The sequence below is a fragment of the Paramormyrops kingsleyae genome, chromosome 10 (genome assembly GCF_048594095.1).
Source record: "Paramormyrops kingsleyae isolate MSU_618 chromosome 10, PKINGS_0.4, whole genome shotgun sequence".
NCBI classification, from domain to species: Eukaryota; Metazoa; Chordata; class Actinopteri; order Osteoglossiformes; family Mormyridae; genus Paramormyrops; species Paramormyrops kingsleyae.
Genome location: NC_132806.1, coordinates 3759363 through 3777325, shown reverse-complemented (window position 1 = coordinate 3777325; position 17963 = coordinate 3759363). Strand labels below are relative to the sequence as shown.

General features: G+C 37.6%; 1 protein-coding gene across 4 annotated transcripts in view; it reads left to right on the top strand.

Annotated features, from left to right (window-relative positions):
* Window positions 1-17552, top strand: part of LOC111851985 (RAS guanyl-releasing protein 2-like) — a 28912-nt gene extending 11360 nt beyond the window's left edge. For 2 of the 4 annotated variants that reach the window (XM_072717167.1, XM_072717170.1), the window contains 12 exons: window positions 3495-3645; window positions 3765-3938; window positions 5546-5662; window positions 7266-7547; window positions 10663-10743; window positions 11566-11685; window positions 11836-11951; window positions 12224-12365; window positions 12498-12534; window positions 12800-12958; window positions 16874-16936; window positions 17321-17552. In XM_072717167.1, coding sequence (XP_072573268.1) covers window positions 3495-3645; window positions 3765-3938; window positions 5546-5662; window positions 7266-7547; window positions 10663-10743; window positions 11566-11685; window positions 11836-11951; window positions 12224-12365; window positions 12498-12534; window positions 12800-12958; window positions 16874-16932 — 1438 coding nt within the window. In that variant the 3' untranslated portion in view covers window positions 16933-16936; window positions 17321-17552. The remainder of the gene's footprint in view (window positions 1-3494; window positions 3646-3764; window positions 3939-5545; window positions 5663-7265; window positions 7548-10662; window positions 10744-11565; window positions 11686-11835; window positions 11952-12223; window positions 12366-12497; window positions 12535-12799; window positions 12959-16873; window positions 16937-17320) is intronic. The other 2 variants (XM_072717168.1, XM_072717169.1) reach the window with 2 other exon arrangements.
* The last annotated feature ends 411 nt before the right edge of the window (window positions 17553-17963 follow it).

Sequence of the window (17963 nt, the reverse complement as noted above, 5' to 3'; positions counted from 1 at the left end):
AAGAGTGCATAAAGAGATTGTTTTTAAAGTATTCCACAATGTTCCTCAACGTCAAATTGCAAAGGCTTTTCAAATCTCATCATCTACAGGGCATAACATCATCAAAATATTCAGAGAAACTGGAGATATCTCTGTGCGTAAGGAACAAGGCTGAAGACCTTTATTGGATGCCCATGGTCTTCGGGCCCTCTGACGACACTGCATCACTCATCGGCATGATTATGTCAGTGACATTACTAAATGGGCCCAGGAATACTTCCAGAAACCACTGTCAGCAAACACAATCCGGCGTGCTGTCTGCAGAAGCCAACTAAAGCTCTATCATTCAAAAAGGAAACCATATTTGAACATGGTCCAGAAGCGCCATCGTGTCCTGTGGGCTAAGACTCATTTGAAATGGACTGTTTCAAAGTGGAAAAGTATTCTATGGTCAGACGAGTTCAAATTTAACATTCTTGTTGGTAATAACGGACGCCGTGTCCTCCGAGCTAAAGAGGAGGGAGACCTTCCAGCGTGTTATCAGTGTTCAGTTCAAAAGTCAGCATCTCTGATGGTATGGGGGTGCATAAGTGCATACGGTATGGGCAGCTTGCATGTTTTGGAAGGAACTATGAATGCAGAAAGGTATATAAAGGTTTTAGAGCAACATATGCTCCACTCCAGATGACGTCTATTTTAGGGAAGGATCTTGTGTGTTTCAGCAGGACAATGCAAAACATGTCTTCAGCTATTACAACAGCATGGCTTCATCGGAGAAGAGTCTGGGTGCTGAATTGGCCAGCCTACAGTCCAGATCCTTCACCTATAGAGAACATTTGGCACATCATTAAATGAAAAATACGTCAAGCATCAAATGCATCTGTAGCAAGCATCAAATTTGAAATGAGCTTATTTTGTGCATAAAATTGTACAGTCAGTTTAAACATTTGTTGTGTTATCTATGTTCTGTTGTGAATAAAATATTGGCTCATGTGATTTGAAAGTCTTTTAGTTTTTATTTTATTCAAATTTAAAGAACTTTCCAACTTTTCCAGAATTCAGGTTGTACTACTGGAGTAAATGCTGATTTAAATTAAACCTCCAACTTGGCAGATTTAACTCCAGATTAATGCTGTCTGTCAGTGGAGACACATGGATTACCTAGACTTTTTCAGTATTTGTATAGTGCATTTTCACAGCGTTGCATTGTCTCAAAGTGCATTGTCTCATTATCCATGCCCAAAGCCCCCAGTGAGCAAGTCAGAGGTGACAGTGGCAAGGAAAAACTCCCTAGAAGGAATAAACCTTGGGAGCAACCCAACTCCGGGGGAGCCCATCCTCCAGGGGCTGGCAGAGGAAATCAACAAGATATTAATTGACCGGAGTAACCCACTGAATAATGTTGATCTTTTTTTTTTGTTTTAGAGAGTTTTAGGGTTTGTTTTCACATGTATAAACTGTTGAAATCTTTTCACTATTGGAGCCCAGACTGGTATTGCTATCATAGAGCCTATAGGAAAGCCTATATTCCCTTCTCTCCAAACACTTTAAGGTTTTCTGCATTTTGTGCCCTTCACCATGAAACTGGAGATTTATGTGGTTTCTGTGAAGCGACAGTACGTAAACTAGTTAATAAATTCTGGAGGGTCATTGGTAAACTACAGGGTCACTACATCAAGTTCTCTAAAGCTGCAGGTCAAGCTAAATACAATTACAATTCTGTGAATATGGGAACTTCCTGGGCATGATTGGCTGTATAGATGGATGCCATATTACCATCAAGTGTCCTTCAACACCAGATGCTAAGGAGTACAGGAACTGATTTTCTTTTAATGTTCAGGGTATATGCACTCCATATTTGCAGTTCTCAAATATTGTTGCCCGCTGGAAAGGTGCATGATTCACGAATATTCCTCAACTTCTTTTTGTATGCTCAGATTGAAAGAGGTGACCATAATTGAACTTTCCTTGGTGATAGTGGGTAGGCTCAGCATAACTTGTTCATAATACCGAAATACAGCAAAAAAAAACCAAAAAAAAATGCAGGTGTGGAAGTTTGGCTGTCCTTTGTGTCTGCAGAACTGTTATTTCCTTTTCTATCACTCCCCCAGGACTCTCTTTTTCCTGACAGCAAATCATTTAGCTGGTCAAGTTATCCTTTTTTGGTGGTCCACCACCAGTCTTCACTTCAGGCCACTGCAATGTTCTTCTTAAGGGTTATTTTCATATTTTACCACAGGACCTATATTGGAGAACCCGATGTTATAATTGAGTGAAGTAATGAACATAAGAATCTTACCTGTAGTTGTTGTACTCTCCTTTTAGTACTATTTTCATCAGCATTGTGTCCATAGGAAATGTATGTGTTTATGGCTTTATTTAAGTGCAGATTTATCTTGTCTTCTATAGCTGGATGTCTTGACACTATTTGCTTCAATAGTGCTTTTTCAGTAAAGTTTTATTAATCATGTTCCTTTTTCCCAAATGATCCATTGCAGCTTTTATGAGCACCCTAATTCCAGTGCCAGGTCCCCACACCGAAACCAAAGAATATTAACATAAGTGGTTACATAAGAACATAAGAAATTTACAAACGAGAGGAGGCCATTCAGCTACGATAAGGATAAGGATTTATGAAATATTAAAGTTAAAGGTTGGCTAATAATATCCATCATCTCTTAGTCAAGGACTCCACAGTCTAGGATTAACTAATGCAAATTTAAGCTGTGTTTCAGAAAAACTATTTTTAAACAATGATTATTTGAGCATTTTAGACTAGGGCCTTCTGTCTTTAAACTAAACCCTGTCTGGGAAACCTCTCCTATGTGTTTCTGCTCTAAATGCACCAGGAATATGTTCTCAATTTCCACATTTTCCCAGTGTTGTGTGTGTTTCAGTTTGTGGGCAGTTCAGTTTCCTGCAGACTGATCTCTCACAATTGCCTGTAGTGGGTTTGTGTGTGTGCTCTGCATTGGTTTGACAATCCCATTCATGGTGTCTCATGTGCTTGCTTGAGCAGACCCCAGACCTATTGCAACAAAAACAGTAATGAAAAATGGATGGATGGATTCCTCATTAAATATGCAATTACTCAGCCCTGCAGAGCATCCTAATGTGTGGCTTATCCAGTGAGAATAGACCCAATAGTTAAAGCCTGCTCTTCAGCTTTAGAAATTTAGAAATCAAGCTTAAAAAGAGATGATTTTATGAAGAGAGCAGCTGTTGTTGTTTAGATTCTCTGCTCTTTGTGTGTATAATGTTCCTGTCATGCAGGGTTTCCTCCTGCAGTCCAAAGACATGTAATTAGTTTAATTGGTGACTTTAAATTGCACATAGTTGTGTAAGTATGTGCATGCATTTGCCCTGTAATGGATTGGCATCCTGCCTGACACATCGTGCATGTAAGCCTTTTGCCCCATGTTGCCTGAGATGGGGATCCAGGCTCCTCTGTAACCTTTCACAAGATAAATGGGTGGATGGATGATCAGTTTGGTGACACAATTTGTTCTTTTCAGCCCATCCTTTGAATGGAAGCGACAAGTAACACGTCGTGTTACTTCTGTCTCCAAGAAGAGGAAGATGTCACTACTCTTTGATCACCTGGACTCCTGTGAACTTGCTGAGCACCTCACCTACTTGGAGTATAAATCTTTCTGCAAGATCTTGGTATGATGGTTATCTGACCATCCGTGAGGAGGAACTACTTTAATGATGTCTATGCATGTGTTTTTTGGGTTTCCCTGCCTTTCTTTGGTTTCTGAGGCTTCCTCCGGAATATTTTCCAGTTCCAGGACTACCACAGCTTTGTGATGCATGGCTGCACTGTGGACAACCCCATTCTGGAGAGGTTCATCACGCTCTTCAACAGCGTGTCACAGTGGATCCAGCTCATGGTCCTTAGCAAGCCCACACCGCCACAGAGAGCCGCTGTGTTCACTCATTTCATCAGTGTAGCTCAGGTCTGTTCCTACTGTATGCTTACTGTTGGCTTTTATTAGCTGTCAGTCACATGTGCCTTTTTATGTTAACATCCAGTGTTGTATTACAAAGAATTGTAACTTAAAAGTCTGGTATAACTAGTCTTATGCCATGGTGCTGTTTAATTCTCAAATATTATTGCTTAATTTTCTATAATAGCACACATGATGCCAGTCAGGTGAAACATGGTAGTAATTAAATACATGATTATAATTTTTAATTATATGTAACGTTACTTAATGTTCCAGATATAGAACACAATTGAAAAATACTGTGGTTTATACAATTGAGTATTTTTAAAATTAATGATGGTGGTTTACGTCATATCTGAGCAAAATCTTTAATCATTGGTGTAAGCCAATGTATTCTAACCATGTCGTTAATGGGTTCACGCATTGTACGTAGGTGAAAAACATACTCTAAGTGTACAATGCAAACTGCTGTCGTAGCCTCCCATGAGCCTCCCTGTGTGCGCCTTATCTCCACCCTCTGGGATCCTCTTTAATTCATCCTGGGGAACCTCCACCCCCCACTCTTTCCCTTTCCTGTGCTTCCCCTCACCCACTGCTCCTCTGCCTTGCTTACTGTGCGTGCCAGCCTGGCACTTCCTCTTTCAATCTGTCTTAATCCTCTCTTTTCATCTTTTCTTTCTCAAATGATTTCATAGTGCTGCTCTGAGTGAAATGTGAATGAATCCCATTCTGTATCCTTCAGTTGCTTATGGCAAAATTGTGTCCTGTATCACCATATATTTCTCATGTCTTGATGTTAAACCATTTTGTCTACTCATGTTATGTTTTTTTTCTTCGGAACCTCAAAAGCCCCATTTCAGAAAATACTTTACATGTGTAACAGCTATTCACTATGGTGGCACTGAAACAAAAACTTGCAGCCCTGAAGTGCAGATACTGCATTCAGAAACAAAAACTGGCAGTTCTGAAGTGCAAAACACAAAAACAAAAAGAAAACACAAAAAACAAAAATGTCCTGAGGTGAAAATGCAGGCAGTAAATTACAGAAATATGTCATCAGTTATTCCATCTTTGGCATCTCCTCAGGAAGACTTGAGGAATGACTGTTGTCATGCAAAATCCCATCCTCAGATATGTTTTATTAGATTATTAAACTATAGTGATATGTTTAATAATATTTAATATTATTAATTATACAAGTATTTTTAACCCCATACTGATATGTTTTTCTGACTATTACCATACAAGTTGCAAGTTTTTGTTTTTGTGTTCTTTTTTTTGTTTTGAACTTCAGTGCCACCGTAATTCAGTGATGTTAATCACACTTACGTTGAACATGTCTGTATGAACTGAAGTTTCGTTCTTTCCTCTGTTTAAGGTCACAGTGCAGCTTTGGCGCCAAGACTAGAGCCAATGATATTTTAATGGGTTTTCTTTTTAATTTGAGATATATTGAGAGATGTTTAACTTGTGTATGAAGACATGTGTATTATAGAACAGGGTCTTCAAGGGGGTTTATAATGGATTAATGGAGGGCTATTTGTTGATTGTAGCTGTCATTTTCTGAAGCATTTTTTAATAGTAATGGTATCTCTCCCTTTGGCCTTTTTTGGCAGAAACTGCTGCAGCTGCAGAACTTCAACACTTTGATGGCTGTTGTAGGGGGACTAAGTAACAGCTCCATCTCCAGACTTAAAGATACTCAGGCACACATCAGCAGTGAGACTAATAAGGTTAGTGGAGAAGAGAATTTTCTATATTACTTTTTAGATGCAACATGAGACATAGCCTATTTGTTTGTTTCTTGATTAATTTCAGAGTTGTTGCACATGTACTTGGTATTATACTTAATGATTAGCTAGATAAATGAGGCTGTTATTACTAGCTATTTATTGGCTGGGTCAACTTTAAAATAACCAGATTGTCTATAAAATTACTGGAAATGATACTCTGTTTAATACATAGGCAGTTTAGCCCCTCTATTTTTTTGTTTCAGCCCCCTGAAAAATAGTTTTTCGAAAACCATCTAGCGATTTGTGTCGGATTTCCATATACTGTACAGTGGTACCTCCGGTTCACGAACGCTGTGGTCTATGAACAATTTGGTTCGCGACCAAAAATTTTGTGGAAAAAAATGCATTGGTTCACGTACAAAATTTGGTCGACAAACAGATTCCTCGGCCAGGTTCCTTTTTTATACTAGTGTAGCACCGGCGGGGCGCATGTCCCAGCATGCCCCGCGTGCGATTGTAAATAAAAGGACCACAACAGACAACGGTGGCAACCAACGAGCACCAAACCCAAATACACAGACAGGAAACACAAGGTTGTCAGACGCCGAACTGCAAGAGGCACACACAGTGGAAGATTTACACACGCTAAATACACGCGAGGATCGGACCGGGTACACACAAGACACAAGCAAACAAACGCGCGACAATAGGGAAATGCAACCGTTAACATTAACAACAATAACATTACAAGGGTTAAGGACTGTTAATAAAGAGTGTGATTTCCCCGGCAAGCAAGTTTCCATGTCTCTCTCTGCTCCCGCGATGCCTCGGTCCGCCCGTCGGCACACTATAATGATTGTGTTTTTACTATAGAGTTTTTACTATAAAAACCATAAAATTAATTAACAAAAAATATTATTTGCTAGGCTTGTGAACGAATTAATCAAATTTCAGTGCTTTCTTATGGGAAAAATTGCCTTGGTTCGTGTACAAGTTGGTTCACGACCACTTTCCTGGAACGGATTGTGTTCGTGAACTGCAGGCACCACTGTACATTTCAAACCCCTGGATTTATGGTAGGGATCCTGTCTGTCGGAAAATAATATCCTAGATCCTAGTATAGCCCCCGGTTCAAAATATCTTTAAAACTTGACAGTGTATGGTATTAGTATTAGTAGTAGCAACAATTAGGGTGACCACCTAATCCATGTCAGGAGGAACACTATGAGCTACTGTACAACAGGATTTGTAAACTACCATTTCATACATTTCAATTAAATGGACCAGGATTTCACTTAAGCACTGGGCTCTTGCCGTATGCTGATTGGTCAGTCTCCTATAATCATGTATATGTGTCAGTAATGTTAATGCGAAACAGCTGGATGAGTCTTTCAATCTAGGAACTAACCAAACATTTTAGCAGAGCACAGAATCCTTTCAGCTTTAAAGTAGTTCGTAAAAGCTGAAGTAGCTCATAGTGTCCCTCCTGACATGGATTAGGTGGTCACCCTAGCAACAATCCATAATTTGTAGGAAAGTTTTTTTTTATTTTTAGAATGCTTATTCATGACATATTTATGACTTATGCATACTTTCTATCTAGGCTTTCAACAGCCTGACAGAGTTGGTGACATCTTGTGGGAACTACAGTCAGTACAGGCGCCGCTTCTCAGAGTGCTCTGGCTTTCGCTTCCCCATCCTTGGAGTGCACCTTAAAGACCTGATTGCAGTGCATGTGGCTTTACCAGACTGGACTGATTCGGAGAAAACCAGAGTGAATCTGACCAAAACACAACAGCTTTATGTCATTCTCCAGGAGTTGGCATTGGTCCAAACCATGCCTCCCAGCATTGAAGCTAACATTGACCTTCTTAACCTGCTGACGGTCAGTATGGAAGCAAACATATGATCAATGTATTTCCTGTAATATGAATATACAGACATTCAAAATACAGTAAACCCTTCACATTTCTGATGTCATTTTCTGAAAATGCACTATACAAATAGAATCTTTGAATTGAACTGAACTGAACTGAGAGTTAGGGAGGAAGATCTCTGTGACAAATTGGCAAAAAAAATAAAACTGGGTCCCATAACTTCAACCTATATCGATATGCTAACCTAAATGATAACATGAAAAGTCTACGTATTACCAATTTCTAAGCAAACAGTACTGTACTATACACTTTGCTTTTCAGACCAGCTCGATTAGACCTCTGTAAGTACTCTGTAAGTACTCTATGTACTGGAAACATGACTTTTTGAACCCATTATAAAAATATGCAAAATCAACAGCTCTGAAAAGTTTAAAAGTTACCGTGAGCTATTACGTAAGTGAGGCTGGTTGCCAAGATAAAGATGCATAGTTTATCCAAGGCAAGACGTTTAATATTAAAGATACCGTGTGCACTTACACTAACATGTATTGTGTATTGGGGGCAGCGTGTGGCTTAGTGGGCTAAGCCTGTGTATGTGTAATCACAAGAACACCAGTTCAAACCCAGCCTCAGCACGTCTGTGGGTCCTTGAGCAAGGCCCTTAACCCCCAGCTCCCTGGGCGCCCCAACAGGTGGCTGCCCTTCGCAGACAGGCATAAAAACAATTTCCCCAGGGGGATCAATAAAGTATCTATAAATTACTAATATTATATATTATATGATTTCATGTGTTCTAAGTCATTTTTAATATTGTTTTTGGCTAACGTATTATCTGAGTTTCTGCGATCTTTCAGCAAGCTCTAGATATATTCCCGTTTAATTGTTCACCACCAATTCATGAATAACCAAAACAGTGAATGTCCATTTCACAAATGTGATGGGATTACTGTACATGACAGGTCCTTGAGATCATACCATCTCAGGGCCTTGCAATGGTGCTTTTTCCCAGGTCTTGTGAAAACCAAACGCAACATGTTGATGTTTTTTTCCACAATGCATGAAGACTTGATCATGATGCAAGTCTTTGAAACAGTCAAGTGAGAAATATATAGAAATGAAAAGAAAAGATAAGCAGCGTACTGTTTCATCACATTCAGCAATTTAGCAGCCTTGCATTTTAATGGAGCAGATTTTGAAGTTAAAAGTACTGCACTGATTCATGCATACTTCATTCTCTGAAAAGTACAATTTAAAACTGGATTCAGTAATTAACATCTTGTGCAGGATGCCAGATCATTGAAAATGTATTTGTTTAATTTTTAGGAGAAAAAAAAGACAAATAATTTGGGCTAATAATAATTTTAATATGATTCTCATGGTGATGTTTTATTTGAAATTTTAATACAATTTTAGCAAGACATTAAAATACGACATCTGTGCAATTCAAAATTAAATGAAAACAGGCTGACATTTTTTGAGCTATGCTGAGCTTCACTTGCAGTGTTAATAAGCTTGTGAATGGAAAAATTAAGAATAACAATTTTATTGACACTTAATTGTATTAACTTTTTTAACATTTCATGCAACTGAACTAGCAATAGTACATATAGGTACAAGTGCATATCTGAGAATGATGTTGTACAACTTATACACGTTTGAGTTGCATTTCTAACAATTGTAAGACAATGTGAGATGAAAAATAGTTTTAAATTTGAAACATTTCTGTATGTTATTTTCTCTCAGATATTGCAAACCAATTTCGTCTTCAGTGGTTGTTTCTGAATCTACAAAACTATGTATTTACTTATTATTATATCATTATTTATATTTTAAAATACCTTTTAATTTGTTGATATAAAGTTAGCTTTATATGCAGTTTTTTGGTGTTGTAATATCCTTCAATGTTCGTAATATATTTCAGTGTTTGTGTGTGCATTTCACATTCAATATCTTGCTTAAAGTCACTGACAGTGAATGGACACAGTGCAATTATTAATAAATATGTATATAAACACATAATATTAAAGGTATATGGCATACCTCATCCCCCACAGTTTAATTCTTAAAGCACATTTTACAGGACATGTCTGTATTAGGTATGGCCTTGCCATTATTTTGCAGCAAATACTAAATGGGCAAGTGTAGTGGGATCATAAAATGTATTGTGTGGGAACACAAAACTGATGCAAAGGATCGCAAAAGTATTGCAAGGGAAAGCAAAACTATTTCAAAAAATATTATAATACCAGGCAGACTGAGGCATCGCAGCAGCAGCAAATGACAAGTATGCTCTTATCAGGGGAGAACAACGCTCTTTTATGAAGTCCTGAAAAGAACTATCACAGGCACTTAACAAGAACTGGAACCAAATAGAACAGTGGAAACAGCAGGAGGTCAGACGCTGGACTGTAAGGTACACACACAGTGGAATGTTTATACAAAGTTAAGTACATACGAGGATCGGACAGGAATTCACATAAGACATGGGCAAATGTACATGCCACAATCAGGAAATACAACTATTACCAACAGTACAATAAGGGGCTATTCACAATTTCCTACATGCATGCCAAGATATGCTAATCCCTGTTGGCGCTACAATATTTCCCCACCCTGACCCTTTAGGGACTCGGTAGACAGCAGCAATAAAATCACAACAAATGTTCTAATGTGCTAATAGGCTACAGTGACACTTTAAAATTTGAATGGATTAATTATAGTCCGAATATGAATTTTTCACATTATCAAAGGAATGTTGAAATATCAGTTAAAAAGTCACAGCAACATTAGGAAGCTGCCACCATTCTATAGCAGGGCTGCTGCACAGAGCAATCCAAAATGGTTTAGGCTGAAAGCAGGGGTGCATGCGGGGTCTCATGAGGGGATGATGGGAGGGATTCCCCTTGGTAAAATATAGTCAAATTGGGTTCTCAATAAATTATCGTGAATTTTGCACGATCGTCTCCCTTGATACATTTTGCAATGTGGCCCTGGGGTTCTGTATGATCTTCATCATTTTGCAGAATAAGGGGACAACTTCACTTTGTGTGAAACTGTCAGAGCCACATGTGCTTAACATCATGCAGTGACCTGGGTTTTCACCTGTAGTTTTTGTCTTGCCAGGTATCTCTGGATCAGTACCATACTGAGGAGGAAATCTATCAGTTGTCTTTACAGAGAGAACCTCGCAGCACAAAGTCAACAGTGAGTTCACCTGGGAATAAAAAAAAAAAAACTGTGTAACCATTATGGATGGACATATTTAACAAGAAACCGCATGTAATGATAGTGATCAACCTCTTACATGGATTAAAAAACTTGGGAGAATCATTCCTGTCTAAATTTTGTTTAAATAATTTGCCTAGTAGTCATATAGTCCACATACAGTGTTCATTTTGGGGTTTGTTATAAATGACAAGATATGAAAAAACTAAAGCTGCGGTAATTCTTTGTTTTTCTTTTTTTTTTACTTTACTTTGATAGTCCTACTTTGCCTTGTGGTAACCTGTCTGCTTCTGGCCAGCTACCTGAGGCTAATGCTGCATGTACAGAAAAGATGATGGGGAAAAAGAAAGTCATTTTCTCTCAATGCCAAATATAAGCTCATCAAACTTATTATAAACTGCCAAAAATAAGTCTAAAAGATGTAGCAGCGAAACTACAATAAGCTATATTTTATGTGAAATACTGTATTATAGTATATTTGAATTATAAAGGTCAGTCATTTAATTTATATAGCACTGTAATTTGAAAAGCATTTGAAACAGCTGTACCGCTGTACTGTGTTTTGAAAGAGTCAATAAAATTCAGTAAATAGCGACACGGACCTTAAAATTGTCAGAAAGGAGAACTTATGATGTATGATGTTCTGCCATGTACACTAACAGTTTTAGAGGAAGAATTTGTATTTTGAGTGAGTTCTGTCAGGTTCAATTTTAATGCAAGGTATATGATGGAAAGTATTTGCGATTCCCAAAAATAATGGTTGTACTAAGGCCTTTGTGTTTGATTTACTTTTTTTTCCAGGAATCTGCTCCAAGCCATTATTCTGCCCCCAATCCATCGTTGATTAATGAGTGGGCATCAGCAGTGAAACCTAAAGCAGACCCAGCCATTATCACTAAGCACATTGAGAAGATGGTGGAGGTAATGTCTGTTTCAGTTATGTACTAATTAACATTGTGTACCATAATTGAAATCCAGTTAATAAAAACAAGAAAAAATCTTTATTGATGTAAGACACTGGTTGTCTATGTTATCTATTCTGAAAAATTAACTTTGTCTTGGTTTTGCCAGTCAGTGTTTAAGAATTTCGACACAAATGGGGATGGCTACATTTCCCAGGAAGAATTTGAGATCATACAGAACAACTTTCCATATCTCAGCAAGTTTGGTGAACTGGACCAGAATCAGTGAGTTGGCCAAGGCGAGCCATCGCATAGATGGGTGTTTGTGTGTTTGCAAGAAAATATCGCTGAAGTACATATTGCCCAATGAAACCAGATAGAAATGATAATCTGCAACAGGGCATATTCCTACTGATTCGGAACAATTCAGCATCTAATGTGCAGTACAGGAACAGCTATCTAAATGTGTAAACAAATAAAAAAAATTTTTAGATATTTTTAATTATTTAAAAGAAGAAACTAAAGAAATAATAATTCCTGCCCCCTATTTTTCTTAGTGATGGCAGAATCAGTAGAGAGGAGATGATGAATTACTTCATGAAGGCCAGCTCTCTGCTCAGCTGCAAAATGGGCTTCATCCACACCTTCCTGGAGACCACCTATGTTAAACCAACCTTCTGTGAGCACTGTGCTGGCTTTGTGAGTATAAACAGAAGTTTCATGAAAGTTATTACCTGTTTTTGTTCTTCAGCTATGGTCTGAGGAAAAGCAGGATTTTTTCTCAGAGGCTTCTCTGACATTGTGTCTAATTGTCATTGTCTCTTTTCATAGATATGGGGATTTTACAAACAGGGATACAAGTGTAAAGGTGTGAAACAATTTTACTGTTATGTGGTGAACATTGATATGCCTCCAGAAGTTAATGTAAAAGAGAGCAGTTGTAACATGTTTAAAAAGCAAATAGAGTTTATCCTCTCCAGTCCCTGTTCCTGGAAACAAACAACTTGAGGAAAGCTAAAAACAACACTTAAGATAAAATAATTATGTGCTATTTAGTTTTCAAGCACCCTTGAGTACTTTCCAGTGCTGTGCATTTTCTTTCTGTGCTTGTATTTCTTCGTTCTTTTCCCCAGTGTGTGGAGTGAATTGTCACAAAGCCTGCCGCAGCCAACTGGCAGTGGAGTGCCGCAAGCGAGCCAAAAGCATCAGCCACGATACGCTGCCTGCCCGGCAGGCTCGCTCATGCAGCCTCCCCGTTCAGGACCTGCCCCCTAATAGGCTACAAGTCACAGGTATGCCACCTGCTGCTGCGCTGCTTTGATAGGTCGTTTGTAGATAGACAGAGACTGCAAACTCAGACCTTGTGGATCACATATTTAATTTCTCATACAGTGGTTTCTGAACTTCTACAAAAATTTGACCTATGGTGGATTCAGAAAGTTTTCAGACCCCTATATTTTTGCACACTTTATTGTTGTGGATTTAATTTTGAATGCATATAACTGCCTTTTTGACAGACAAAAGTCAAAACTAGAGCTCGACCGATAAAGGATTTTGAAGGCCGATTCCGATACAAATATTTGTTGGTTTTAAAATCCAATATTCCGATATATCGGCTGATATATATATATATATATATATATATATATATATATATATATATATATATATATATATAATTTTTTTTTAATTTCAGAAACAAAACATTAACAGATTTCCCTAACATTAGTTATTTGTAGTTATTTATGAGTTTTAACTAACATTTTAAAGAAACTTGTTTCTTTTATTGTCACAACAGAACAGAGGAACATCAAAATATATTAAAGTTCTGATAAATAAAATGTATAAAAATACAAACTTAAGATATGAAACATAAAGTCCTTTGAACAAAAACACAAAAACAACAACAACCAAATCAAAGTTACCAGTTTTAAAAGACTTGGTAAGCTTCATAAATATAACTTTGAATAGGACGTTAGCGGTCTTCCACTGATAGTGGCATTAGCTAGCTTTGTGGTTAGCTAGTCTATGATGAGCCATAATTTAGCAATGGATAACGTCATACTGCAAATTGTAAAACATACATTTTCAATATAACAGGCCAAGGAGAGATGATACGTCTCACTGCTATAACTGTCACGCTATTAAAGAAATACTTCAGTCTCATTGTCAAAAGTTAAAAGGACAGTCAGTCAACTACACTGTAACAACGTAATGTAATTACTAGCTAATTCCGCTTCACTCTCAGCTTATTTAACAGCAGCAAAACTGGACATGATAGTCACAAATTTTGTCATGCTTATTTGAGTTAAGAGAACTGATGGGGATGTTCTTTTAATTGTTATTCAAGCAATGTATGTCTCGTGACCAACTCACCATGAACACACTTCACCGATAATCTCACTCGCGGATAACTGGTTCTCTCTGCCCGACTCTGGGTGGATCAGCAGTTTGCAGGATGTGTGGTGCGTTATACACGAGTGTTGCCAACAGGGACAGTGTAGAGTGCCCTCTGGTGGACAAACTATACAACGCCAACACTCATGACATGGTTGAAGGGTGTTTCGTCCGTTTTTATTTTATTTTTTAAATATTCATTTATCGGCCATTAGAAATGCCGATACCGATAGTTTGGAAAATGCCTAATATCGGCCGATAATATCGGCCTGCTGATAAATCAGTCGGGCTCTAGTCAAAACAATGTTTGTACAGATTTTTGAATATTTATTAAAAATCAAAAGCTATTTTAAGGCTATTAGAGTTCCTTGGACCACATGGGCTCAATAATTTTGGAGATTATAATTTCTGTCTGGTTTCATTGGGCAATATGTACTTCAGCAATATTTTTTTTCTTGCAAACACACAAAAACCCATCTATGCGATGGCTTGCCTTGGCCAACTCGCTGATTCTGGTCCAGTTCACCAAACTTGCTGAGATATAGAAAATTGTTCCTTATGATCTTAAATTCCTCCTGGGGAATGTAGCCAGTCCCATTTGAGTCGAAATTCTTAAACAATGACTGACACAACCAAGACAGAGTAAATTTTTCAGAATGGATAACATAGACAACCAGTGTATCAATAAAGATTTTTTCTTGTTTTTATTAAGTGGATTTCGACTATGGTACTCAATGTTAATTAGTCCATAACTGAAACAGACTGAAACAGATCATTCAAATATGCTATAATACAGTGTTTCACATAAAATATAGCTTATTGTAGTTTTGCTGCTACATCTTTTAGACTTGTTTTTGGCAGTTTATAATAAGTTTGATGAGCCTATATTTGGCATTGAGAGAAAATGACTTTCTTTTTCCCCGTCCTGTTTTCTGTACATGCAGCATTAGCCTCAGGTAGCTGGCCAGAAGCAGACAGGTTACCGCAAGGCAAAGTAGGACTATCAAAGTAAAGTAAAAAAAAAGAAAAACAAAGAATTACCGCAGCTTTAGTTTTTTCATATCTTGTCATGTATAACAAACCCCAAAATGAACACTGTATGTGGACTACTTGACTACTAGGCAAATTATTTAAATAGAATTTGGACTGGAATGATTCTCCCAAGTTTTTTTTATTCATGTAAGAGGTTGATCACTATCATTACATGCGGTTTCTTGTTAAATAAGTCCATCATTAATGGTTATACAGGTTTTTTTTTTCAAATTCCCAGATGAACTCACTGTTGCAAGGTTCTCTCTGTAAAGACAACTGATAATTTCCTCCTCAGTATGGTACTGATCCAGAGATACCTGGCAAGACAAAAACTACAGGTGAAAACCCAGGTCACTGCATGATGTTATTAAGCACATGTGGCTCTGACAGTTTCACACAAAGTGAAGTTGTCCCCTTATTCCACAAAATGATGAAGATCATACAGAACCCCAGGGTCACATTGCAAAATGTATCAAGGGAGACGATCGTGCAAAATTCACGACAATTTATTGAGAACCCAATTTGACTATATTTTACCAAGGGGAATCCCTCCCATCATCCCCTCATGAGATCCCGCATGCACCCCTGCTTTCAGCCTAAACCATTTTGGATTGCTCTGTGCAGTAGCCCTGCTATAGAATGGTGGCAGCTTCCTAATGTTGCTGTGACTTTTTAACTGATATTTCAACATTCCTTTGATCATGTGAAAAATTCATATTCGGACTATAATTAATCCATTCAAATTTTAAAGTGTCACTGTAGCCTATTAGCACATTAGAATGTTTGTTGTGATTTTATTGCTGCCGTCTACTGAGCCCCTAAAGGGTCAGGGCGGGGAAATATTGTAGAGCCAACAGGGATTAGCATATCTTGGCATGCACGTAGGAAATTGTGAATAGCCCCTTATTGTACTGTTGTTAATAGTTGTATTTCCTGATTGTGGCGTGTACGTTTGCCCATGTCTTATGTGAACCCTGTCCGATCCTCGTGTGTCGTGCCTCAGTCTGCCAGGTATTATAATATTTTTTGAAATAGTTTTGCTTTCCCTTGCAATACTTTTGCGATCCCTTGCACCTTACAGTCCAGCGTCTGACCTCCCTGTGGTTCCCTAGTATGTTTGATATGTTCGGTGCTCCTTGGGTGCCTGTTATAGTCCTGGTAAAGACTGTAATAAGAGAACACGTTCTTCCCGGCAAGCAAGTCTCCTCATTATTTGCCACTCTTGCGATGCCTCGGTCTGCCTGGTGCTACAATAAATAATCAATCAAAGTATTATCTGTTGTAGCTTATTAGTTACCTTATGTAAAGCAGAAAAAATGCTGGAAATCACTTAAATAATTAACAGAAAGGGTCAGACCAGTTACTGAAAGCAAGACACTAAATAGTTTAACTTTTTTGCCTTTGGATTCACTTTATTTTTAAGAGTTAGACAATGGTTTAAGTCAAATGAATGCAAAAAATCTAAAAAAAACCCTACATTCTAAGAATGATAGCACCATTGTGTCTCGTTTTTTTCCTCAGTTGTCCTGCCCAAGGTAAATGGGTGGAGGCTGAATGAATATTTCTTTTCTAATTCTAAAATAAAGTGACGATATATTGATATGCATAACATTTTATACACTCCTAATGTCATTTGTTTGTCATTTCTTGCATCTTATGGGTTATTTGCAATAATGATTTATTTAAAGTCAATGATAAGGATGCTAGGCAAAAACACGCCTCCTAGTGTATTTTTAACTATACATTTTTTGTTTTTCATTCTCTTTTGTTTTTCTTAGATATTGCAGAGGAGGACATTGAGTCTCTTAAGGAAGAAGTGCTTAGTATTCATCTATAACCAGGTAGGGCAGTAACATATGCTGACATGCAAAGCACAAATAAATCACTCTGACTTAAAAGTGGAATTGTTTAAACGTAGGATTTGTGTATTGAAATGAAGTTGCTGGGATATCCTGCTTTTGATCACTATTTCTAAAAAGTGATATGAGGTCTCAACAACTTATGACAGGTTCAACTCACACTATATCATATAGCTGGCTGAAATTCAATGAAAAATGAAAATATTAGCAGAACATTCCAAAGCGATGTACAAGAAAGGCAGATATGTCCTTATAAGAAAAGGTTTACTCAGGAGAAGCTTATAATATAGCTGTATGGAATCTTATTAGATTTCTTTAGTCTGGACATAGATATTCTTTAGATTCTACATTTCCTTTGTACAACAGATATTGCGACACTACTGCCTCGGTAAATAAATTGATCCCGCAGTGTGACACCTGTCATGAAAGTACCTCATTAAAGGACAGAGGAGTCGGGGGTTGGAACCACCAGTGAAAACTGAAGTAGATGGAATCTGCATTTATATGAGTGTGCCATCCTGTGGAAGTACACTGCAAGTACACATGTGAAATTCTTACATTTCCTTTCTATAAAAGATGGTTATGATATGCTTTTTGACAGGTATGTGTTTGTGTGTGTTTATGTGTGTGTGTGATTCATCATTTGGTAAATTTTTTGTACATATTTTCCGTTAATACTTTAACACAAGCATTAAATAAAATGAATTGATATGGGGGAAAAGGCGTAGCATTTTGATAAATAATCACTTTAAAATATTCTATTCACTTTGAGAGATAACAGCTGTCTTAATAAAATGTTTGGGTCTGTCTGATAACTAATACTGATATACTAGTATGATAGTACTTCTCAAGATGCATGTACTAACTGCTTTATGGTGCATAACACCCCCACTCCCCACACACACAATTCATTTTTATTTCATGTACTTTATGAACTGCATGAAGGTAAAACTTTCTAAACAATCTGGTTTCAGCCCACAAATGTACTTATTTTATTTAGTATAAAACT